A 10,141-nucleotide genomic window follows, 5' to 3' on the forward strand; every position below is an offset into this window, starting at 1 on the left:
GAGAGAGAGAGAGAGAGAGAGAGAGAGAGAGAGAGAGAGAGAGAGAGAAGCACCAGTCACAGGTTCTGGCTTCCCTCAACAAAGACAAAATGTATACCCTAAGACATGCCTCCAGTGACCTACCCTACCTGCCTACTGTTACCACCCTTAATCCGTATTAGTGGATTAACTAACTGTTTGGGTTTAGGCTCCCATAACCCAATCATTTCACCTCTAAACCTTTCTTCATTGTCTCAAACATGAGCTTTTGGGAGACACCTTATATTGAAACCATAACATAACCCTGGAAATATCAGAATTTATTATATCTTTTAAACATGTATCTTTTTTTAAAAAATCCCGGGGTTCAGAGCCCTTCCTTACCCCATTCAGGCATTTCTCAAACTGAATTTTTTTCATGACCAGAGCAGCGTAGAGATTCTACAGTGGACCGTGATGAAATCTGGACTTGGGCAGAATGTTCTAGTGGGCATGAAACATTGCGGTGTGGGGAAAAAGTCTGACTAGATGCTGTGGTTGTGGCTGTGTTCAGATGTGGTGCCTCGCTGTTTTCTGTGGCACTTGTGTGCAGAGTCCACAGCAGGAAGACTTCGTGGAGACATCAAAATAACACATGGGCATCGGTTTAGAACTCCTGCAGACCTTGGATTTTTCAGCCAAAAGGTAGCCTCTGATTTAGACACAAGCCTGGGGACTCTGTACAAATAAGATTCTGGTCTACTTAGATTTAAGAAAGGGTAATTTTCTTAAGCAAAAAAGAATAAAAGTATGAGGAACTGAAAGAAAATGCCCCCCCACCCCCGCCTTTTTTAGTAAACTGTTTTCTGTTGCCATTTCTACTTTAGTCATGTAGACTTGCTAGGCTCATTTCCTGCGATCAGGGCAGGAGTTCTAATGCTATCAAATAGAATTTGCCTTTAGCATTGTTTTTATTTGCAGTTCTAATAATCTTTATGTTTGTATTGACCAATATTATTCTGTAATTGCGTTTGATAACTTTTATTCAAATTGGCCTATCTGGCTTTTTTGAGGTGAGTTTTTTTGTTACCCTCTTTGATCTGTTAGTAGGTGTACCTAGAGTATCAGGGATTTTATCTGTTAACTTTTGCTAAGTGACAACCATGAAGCCTCACACATAGTAGAAGTTATTTCTCACATGTCCGTGAGATTCAGTTCATCTAGGCTGGGCTTAGCTGGATGGCTTTGCTCATCTGGCCTGGTTTTCCATCTCCTTTCCTACTCCCTTCTCCTTCTCTTATCCCGCCTCTTCCTTAAAAAAAAAAAAAAAGACAAAGATTTACCATTCCATTTCCTGGAATGCTCTTGTATTGTGTCAGTGTCTTAGGGAGTTCTCACTTGAAGAGGCAGTAGCATCATGTTAAGGATGGTCTGAATTTAAATCGGTGCCCCCTCATGTACTAGCTGTGAGTTCTTGGGCAAGCTATTTCTCTGAGCCTCACTTTACTCATATACAAAATTGGCTAACAGTACCACTTACCTTTTAAAGGTGCTGCAAGGATATTGACTGAGTTGATCCAAGTAAGGTGCTTAGAACAGAATCTGATTAGCCCAATTGAAAATTTAGAATTTTTTTTTTTAAATTTATGGGCTTACATGTTTTAATACAAATGGTTTTGATATATCTAAAAGCATATATTTACTGACTGCCATGGAAAGTACTGACATCCCAGCGGCGGTGTCTGAAGAGCTCACAGCCCTACTGGGAAAATAAGCATTGGAGAGTGGAAAGCCAGCCATGGCAGCAAGCAGGTCAGCAACAGGGTGGACGGCCTGGATGATGTAGAAGTGCCAGAGGGATTTAAAGAGTAGAGTTATTGCAGTTTGCAGATGCTTTTCAGGGCACAGAGTGAGGTACCTGGAGAGTTAATGGAAAGAATTTTCCAGTCTCACATTAGGGCAAAGAAAAAGTAATGAGGATTTACCCAAAGTTAAACGAAATGAGTTGGTTGAGAGGCTGGATTAGGATTTGGATGTTTAGCCTTCTCTTTCTGTGGACGTTCTTGTCTCTGATCATCCCAGCGTCTAGCAGGTCAGTGGTTTAAGGAGCAGCCGTTTTATTGGTGGTTTCATTACCCCCTGTCATTTGTGGTCCAGATATATCAAGTGAAGTTTTCTGAAATAAACAACTCATAAGTTTTAAATTGAGCATCTTTCTGAGTAGTGTTACGACTGCTCACACAGTCCCTCTCCCTTCTGCCTGGCACTTGAGGATGCGAATCATGTTGTATCTGCTGCCTGCCTATTAATCACGTAGGCCTCTCAGGCATCAGATTGATGGTCACAGTTCAGTGGCATCATAGGGCTTGTGTTCGAGTAACCCTTCCAGCAGCCTAACACTACCTCACAATGCTGCATCATTCATCTTGCTTCATCTCTTCCTGTGGACATCAAATCATCCTCATATCATCACAAGAAGAAGGGAGATGTGGTATAGTAAGACATTCTGAGAGGGAAAAAGACCACATAACTTATGCAGTACATAGCAATATACATTACAGTATGTTGTTTTCATTCTTCTCTTTTAGTTCATCTTATTGCAGTTTATAAATCAAACTTTATCATAGATACATATATATAGGAAATCTGTGATTTCTGGTATCCACTGGGGGTCTTAGAAGGTATTCCTATGGATAAGCATGGACTACTCTATTTATACAGGGCTAATGATGAGATAAGCAGTTCTTAGTGTTAGAAATAGGGAACTCTCAGACTCTGCCCAAGCCCTGAAATTTAAGGGCCAGGCCCAGCAGTCTTTGTTTTAGTAAGCCTTCCAGGTGATTCTGCTGCACCTGGCAGTTTGAGCCACTGGCTTAGAATTGTACAAAGGAGAACATGAAGTAGCCATTGATGATCTTGGTTGAAACCTTGCCATGTACTGAGCTAAGCCCTTTACCTACATTATATCATTCAATCTTATAGCATCTCTGAGGGTAGGTACTGTTTTTATTTCTATTTTTGGATGAAAAAATGGAAACACATATAGACGTGACCCCTGCAAAAAATCTATTGAACCGAATTGTTGGGGTGCTTGGGTGTTGGTTGTAATCAAAGGAATCTTCCAGCTTTTTTTTTTCACTGTGTGCCTGGACCATTACATTTGTTTCTTTCTTTCTTTCTTTGCCAATGGACTTTTTTTTTTTTTTAAATTTATATGCAGTACTGAGAATCGAACCCAGTGCCTCACACATGCTAGGCAAACACTTGACCACTGAGCCACAACCTCAGCCCCTTCATTTGTTTCTTAGAAAGTGCATTAAAGTGCCAGGACATTACTTACCTTCATAAATATAAAAAATGTTTTTAGTATTCCAAAGAAGAAAAATCAGACTTACAGGCTTTAAACATGCATGCATACTTGTGTGCTTGTGTATGCATACACATGTGCGTGCACACACATGCACACATACACACACATCCCTATATGTACATGCAGGAAGCCTTTATATTCTTGTTGAGATACCAGATGTTCTGGAGATGTGGATTGCAGATATGATGCACACAGACTGCATGAAGCTGAGCCATACTCCTCCATCCCCTGAGTTTTCATAATTGAAGGTTGGTTAGTGCTATAGAGAACTTGTTCTCCACATTCATTGAGCACTGTGTCTTGGGTTTCTCCTCCTCAGTGTTTCTTGGTGCTCTATCTTCCTCTCCTTCCCTCTCTTCTGTCCCATTTTAGCTCTATTCTTTCCTGTTGTCTGTTGTATTCTGTCTTGGGCTTCCTCCTTCCTCATCTGGCCTGGACCATATTGCATCTTCTAACACAGTCTGATTCTATGCCTCTCTTGCAGAACAGCCCCTGACAGCACTCCTATGCTAAGCCCACTCTATAGGTGATCCGAATTAACCTTCACCTCACCTGTGCACTAATATATACCATCACTATACTCCTCCTGTTAAAGATGAGTTAAAGAGAGTCCTGTGGCTTGGCTACTGGCTGTGGTCTTTGTTGCATGAGTAATGATTCTTGGTAGCTGTATGAGTTTGCTGGGGCTGCTGTAACAAAGGACCACAAACAGGCTGGCTTAACACAGCAGAAATCTATTGTCTCACAGTTTGAGAGGCTGGATGTTTGAAGCTGAGGTGTTAGCAGGGCCATGCTTCTTCTGAAACCTACAGGGAAAGGATCTTTCTTCTTCTGGCTTTTGGTGATTTGCCCACAATCTTTGGCAGTCCTCTCCCTTCACAGGGACATCTTCCTGCTGTGCATGTCTGTCTCTGTGTCCCAATTTCCTCTTTTATAGGACATCAGTCATGTTATTCTTATAAAACTATTAGTGCCCACCCTGATGACCATACAGTTACTTGACCACCTCTGTAAAGACCTGTTTCTAAGTAAGGCTATGTTCTGAGGTCCTTTGGGTCCTTATGCTTTAGGGGGTACAATTCAGCACATAATAATCATTCTGTTCTGTGAGTGGTGGCAACCTGAGTTTATCAGAGTTCAAAATGATGTATCTCAAGCAGTTCCAGTTTTTTTCTAAAAAATATGGTCCCTGTTAGTCAGGAAGTAGGAGTAGGTTTTGCTTACAGTCGTTGTCTGAGTATGGAAGGGGAAGAAGGCAAGGGGAGGCAGCAGAAGTGTGTGATTCGGTGGCTGCTCAGTGGATGAGCTGACCACTCTATCTGGTTAACAGGTGGGGCTCCAGCAAGCTCTTCCTCCTTGTGTTTGATAGAAGCATTTCTTTGAAGCAGGCAGATCCTCCCCATCTCTGGAGTCCTTCTGTGGGCCTCACCCTGCCCCCTGAGGAGTGGACTTCCATTTCCCACTGGTAACAGGTTCAAAGGTTCATGCAGCATGTGGGAGGGGACATAGGAGGTGAGGGAGGAGAGAGAAGGTGCTGTGCAGGGAGAAGGAAGAGAAAGCAGGCCAAAAATAATAGTATCTAAGGAATCATTTCCCGTAGAAAAATGGACAGGCAGGCATGAGACCAAAGGAAGTGAAACCAAAATAAATATTATTAACTCTGCCTCTGGAGCACTTGTGTATATGCCCAGGTGACATTTTAGTGAGTTGTTTGAGAATGTGTAATTGCCCTGAGCAAGAGAGGCCCTGTTTACTTTAAGTGAAGGAAAATCAGAGTTAATAGGAAGAAATGACCTTAGAGTTTAGGGCCGGGTCTTGTTTCATCACTCATCAAATAGGGTTGGCTTAGTGCTTTGGAAAAGTGATAGGATCCAGTATTGGTAATCTATGGAGAGGACAAAGGTAAGAAGAGGTGAGGAACAGTTTACCTTTTTGTGAATGACGGAACTAGTTTTGGCAGAAGAGCCCTTTCTCCTCTGTTACTGGATCCATCTAGAAGGAAAGACACAGGCCCTCCTCTCAGAAAAATACTTTATATGGAGTTAGTCCAAAGGGTTTGGTCATCTTTGAAGAAAATAGTTCATTTTTAGTACTTGGTGACTCTCTCTGACTGTCCACTCATTCGTGGATTTATGTCAGGGATGTACACGGTACTCTAGATCTTTTCATAGCCAGAGGATCCAGCTGTATGTGCTCCCATGAGAATCCAAGGGCACAGATGTGCTGGGAACACTGGCAGTAGGAACTCAGTGTACCACATTGTTATAGCCTGGATGATGTTTGATGTTCCACTACAGAGCTCTGATAAATCAGTGGGCCATGTGGCTTGCCATGCAGGCAGGCCCCCTGGGTTCAGGTGGAGTAGTTACCTTCCTTGGTGCTTACCACTGCTGGATGTGAGAGAGCCCTTCACCATCATTATCAGAGCTGCCTCTCGGAAAGCAGAGTCTGGTAAAGATAAATGGGCTTGGGTTTATGTTTAACACATAAAGTGTGTTCATTTAGGGATGGAAAAGTCAAATGCAACAACATAAACTAAAGCCAGTGTGTCTTGGTGTAATATGTGGTAGGAGCAGGTCAGGAAGGTCAGAGTGGGCCACTAAGAAAATGTGTCAGAGGACTGGGCATGTGGCTCAGTGGTGGAGCACTCACCTGGTGTGTGCCAGGCTCTGGGTTCAGTCTTTGCAGGACAGGGATGGTCTCTGCATGTGGAGAGCTGAGCTCATGACAGGGGAGGCGCGGTGCTTCTCAGATTTGTCCAGCCTTTTATTATGATTGTTTCTTTGGGTCAAAATTTGGAACTGAGGCAAGATGTGGAGGACTTGGGAAGGGACCAAGAAAGCAAAACAGTGAGTTTTGGATTTAGGCTCTTAAGGAAAGACCAAAGGAAAAATGTTTGTTTATTTTGGAGCAGTGGAGGCTGGCTGGGGCTCTGGGAGGGGGTGGGTTTTGAGTACATGGAGGTGTGCTGTGAGATCATGGTGGTCAGCTGTTTTCACCATTCACTACACACAAGACTAAACAATGAATGAACTAGCCTTTTAGCCTGAGGGGATTGAAATGGAGGGAAGCCATTATACCTGAAAATGTGGCACCATTTTAATAAAGGTGTTTATAGTGTTTACTTTGGGATTTTTTAGGGAAAGCACAGAAACACACCTTGACTTTGCCTGTTAGACTGTAGACTCAGACCATACCAGCTTCCTTCGTTCCCTTCCTGTTCTACATCAAAACCTGATATTACAAATGTACTCAAAGGAAACTGAGCTGTAGCCCTGGTCTTTCTTCTCTGAAGAACTAATGTTCTTTGGCGATGATGAGGCTTACAGGCTCAGCCCATGAGTGTTGATGCAAAGGAGACCTGGCTTCATTCCTGGCTCCCACTTATGTGTGTTTTGGGCAAGTTATTTAATCTCCCTGAATATGCTTCCTTATTATTAAAATGGAGTAACAGGAGTGCTTAGGCCATAGATTATTGTGAGTATTCAGTGAGGCAAGGTATGGAAGGGCACAGTGCCTAGCACAGAAATGGTATTCAGTATATGTCAGCCATTATCATTGTTCTACCTTTTGAAACCAGTGTTGAGAACTCAGAGCTACAGCATCCTTCTTTTCAGTGTTCATGTGACCTCTGTCTTTCTTCTTTCTTTACAGCTGCTGGCCTTCCTGCAAGGACTCTTCACTTTCTATCACCATGGTTATGAACTGGCCAAGGATTTTGGTGACTTCAAGACACAGTTGACCATTAGCATACAGAATGTGAGTGGCCACAGGGACAGACTTCCTTTCTCTGGTTAAAGAAAGAAAAACATAAAGTATGGGTCTGGTTGCTAGGGAGCTGGGCTGGGACATAGGTGAGGAGGGTGGGTCCTGCCTGGTTCAGAGGGCAGCTGGGGGCAGGCACTTCAGAGTGCTGGGTGGCCTTGAGTCAGACCATCATGCTCTTCTCCATTATGTCAAAGCACTATTTATGTTCAGGGAAGTGCTGCTTCTGATTATGTCTTAAATCAGCAGCACCAAAATCAGGATTTCCTTTGGCCTTGGAAAGCCCAGCCCAGCCTCCCTTCTATGCATCTAGCTGCCTGGCCACATGAAACCTTAGTGTGTGTGTTCAGGGAATGGGACTGGGGACACAAGCTCAAAGGATGTGCACTTTTCCAACTCTTAGGAGGGCTGGCCGGAAGTCCAGGTCAGTATGATCACTCCTAGTCACCTTCCAGGTTTTACACACAGTACGTTTTGGTGCACAGAGCAGTTACCGGGGCTCTAGCTGCCTTCTTCACTATGTGATGGGACTTGTTGACTTTTATATTGCCTCTCGTTCGTTGCTCTTGTGTAGGAAATAGACCCCAGTGTTTCTGAGTGGGCTGTGTCACACAGCCTTTAGGAGTCTGGAGCCTATGTGGTTCTCTGCATCATCTCAGAGAACAGGAAATGCAAAGTCTCAGAAAAGATTTCACAGAGGGTAGCTTTACCTTAGACTGGGTTCTTCTGAAGGTTGCCTCTGGAATGGAAGTTGATATGCAGCAGATTCCCTGGAGTGCCATGGCAGCCAAAGCCCCTGTGAGAGAGGAGCAAGGAGGATGGCAGGGCAGGCTGAGCTGTGCCATGTGCTCTGGGGCTGAGTGGACCTAAGAGTGGCTTGAGTAGAAGTCAGGAATACAGGCTGCTCTGGATAGGGGGTGGCCTTGAGTGCAGCAGCTCAGGGGCCCATCTGTGAGCCATCAGCAGGCATCCCTCTCTGCACTGGAGAACAGAGGCCCTCAAGTCCTGAAGGTGTGCAGGCCCCTAAGTTGGAATCGCCTGGGCTGCTGTCTAAAATGCATGTTTTAGGCCCAGCGGCTCTAAGTTGATCTCTAGGTGAGAGAGAGTAATTAGGCTCAATTAGGCCTGGGCATTTGCATTTTCTCAGGTGTCCTGGGTGATTTTGATCTAGTTTGTGAGTCATTTAGGTGTGGGACTGGAAGGCCAATGTGTATATGAATACGACACTTCTTGTAAATGAATATTCACTCAGTTCTTGGAGGGATGAGTGACCCTTCTCTGGTTTTAGGTCTATGAATTCTATTGGATTGATCTTGTGAATTGTTAGAGATTTCATTTCTTTCATTTGAGTCAAATTCCTTTTATCCTAGACAAGAAACCGCTTTGAAGGCACCAGGTCAGAGGTGGAATCCCTGATGAAGAAGATGAAGGAGAACCCCCTAGAGCACAAGACCATCAGCCCCTACACCATGGAGGGGTACCTCTATGTTCAGGAGAAACGTGAGTGTGCTGCCTGCCAGCAGCAGGACATGGAGGCCCTCTGTCCAGAAGGTGGAGAGTGTGTCCAGTAGTCCCTGGCCTACTGAGTACATGCTGGGGGAGGGGCCGGTAATGGTATGGTGCAGCTTCCAAGGGGAAAGGTGAGGTCTACAAAATCTTGTCCGCCTCCTAGTGGCGTATTCTGGATTTGTTGTGAGTGGGTATCTCCCTGGGAACCTGGATTCCCTGAGGGATTCTCTTCTCTAGTGTCCCTGTGCAGCATCCTGTACCCTCAGTGCATGGTCCTTGGAAAGGTCTCACATGCTAGACCTTCTTGTCTCTCAGTGGTCAGATCCTTTGGGAGACCTAATACTTGGTGATTCTCTTTCCAAGTCATGACTTAGGCCCTTTTTCTTTTATTCTTTCATCCTAATACTTGAGTTTTATGAAAAGTAGAAACAAAAGCTCCCTTTGAGAGCCAGGAAGGAGACCCACTGTTCTACTGATAATGATGTCAAGGAGAGATGCCAGGTGCTGCTAGCAGGAAGTGTTTAGCAATGACACAGATTCATGCCAGAGGTCTAGGGAAGGGCTCTGTAGTGGGACTGTGCTACTGAGGTGGCACTTGCAGGCTTACTGCATACATGCAATTCCAGGAGTGAGAAAGGTTCAATTGTTTTCTTTCATGGTACTTCTCCGGCTCTCCCTCCTTGCTTTCCTAGGAGCAAGTCTCTCCAGATTTGTGCTGGTTCTGCATTCTTCTGGGTCCTCTTGTTACGCAAATATCTTCACTCATACAGCTTCCTGATGGAATGGATTAGAAACATTTGGCTGTAGTGATTATTCTTTTCAGCAATTACTAAAAATTTGCTTGGACGTAAGAGTTTCCCCTGGAAACAGTGGGGCAGCAGTGGGACTGGATGGACTGGTTGTGATGTGGGGGTCACGTTCCTTATTCTTACAGGGAGGAGCTGGTAGAGGTTTATAAGAAGTGGAAGCCACTTCAGTTGTGAGTTTCACTTCCTAAATCAAAGTTTCCAATTGTTGTTGTTGTTGTTGTTTTTTCACCAAAAGAGAAGATATATCACACCCCCTACCCTGCCAAGAAGTTTTAGGGTCAACTTGAAAATACAAATTTTTAGGGCTTTAAATGTCGTTCAGTGTCCATTACAATGCTTAATTTACATGTTACATAAAATCGGTATTGCTTTCTTGCATTCTCACATGACATTATAGTTTTGTTCCACACCCTTCACATGCTTGTTTGACATCAACGTGTTGATTATCCTTAGAACCACTTTTTATGGTTCTCTAACACAGTAGTCTAGAGTATTTCATTGAGGTGCATCATTTTTTATGTTAAACTTTTGGTAACTTATTGTTTTGAAACATTGCAAACATATAAAAAAGTCATAAGAATGATTTAAAGGGAAATATGAGAATTTACTCAGATGGACCAATTTTTAGCATTTTGCTATAGTTATATCATTTTTTCTCTTTGTATGCCACAATCATATATATATATTATATATATATATATATATATATATATATATATATATATATATA

General features: G+C 43.5%; 1 protein-coding gene across 8 annotated transcripts in view; it reads left to right on the forward strand.

The window, feature by feature from the left end:
* Nucleotides 1–10,141, forward strand: part of Arhgap26 (Rho GTPase activating protein 26) — a 411,269-nt gene that overhangs the window by 120,870 nt on the left and 280,258 nt on the right. For all 8 annotated transcript variants that reach the window (XM_048811731.1, XM_048811728.1, XM_048811733.1 and 5 more), the window contains exons 7-8: nucleotides 6,983–7,087; nucleotides 8,464–8,593. In XM_048811731.1, the coding sequence (XP_048667688.1) occupies nucleotides 6,983–7,087; nucleotides 8,464–8,593 (235 nt within the window). The remainder of the gene's footprint in view (nucleotides 1–6,982; nucleotides 7,088–8,463; nucleotides 8,594–10,141) is intronic.

This window comes from Marmota marmota, unplaced genomic scaffold (genome assembly GCF_001458135.2).
Source record: "Marmota marmota marmota unplaced genomic scaffold, marMar, whole genome shotgun sequence".
NCBI classification, from domain to species: domain Eukaryota; kingdom Metazoa; phylum Chordata; class Mammalia; order Rodentia; family Sciuridae; genus Marmota; species Marmota marmota.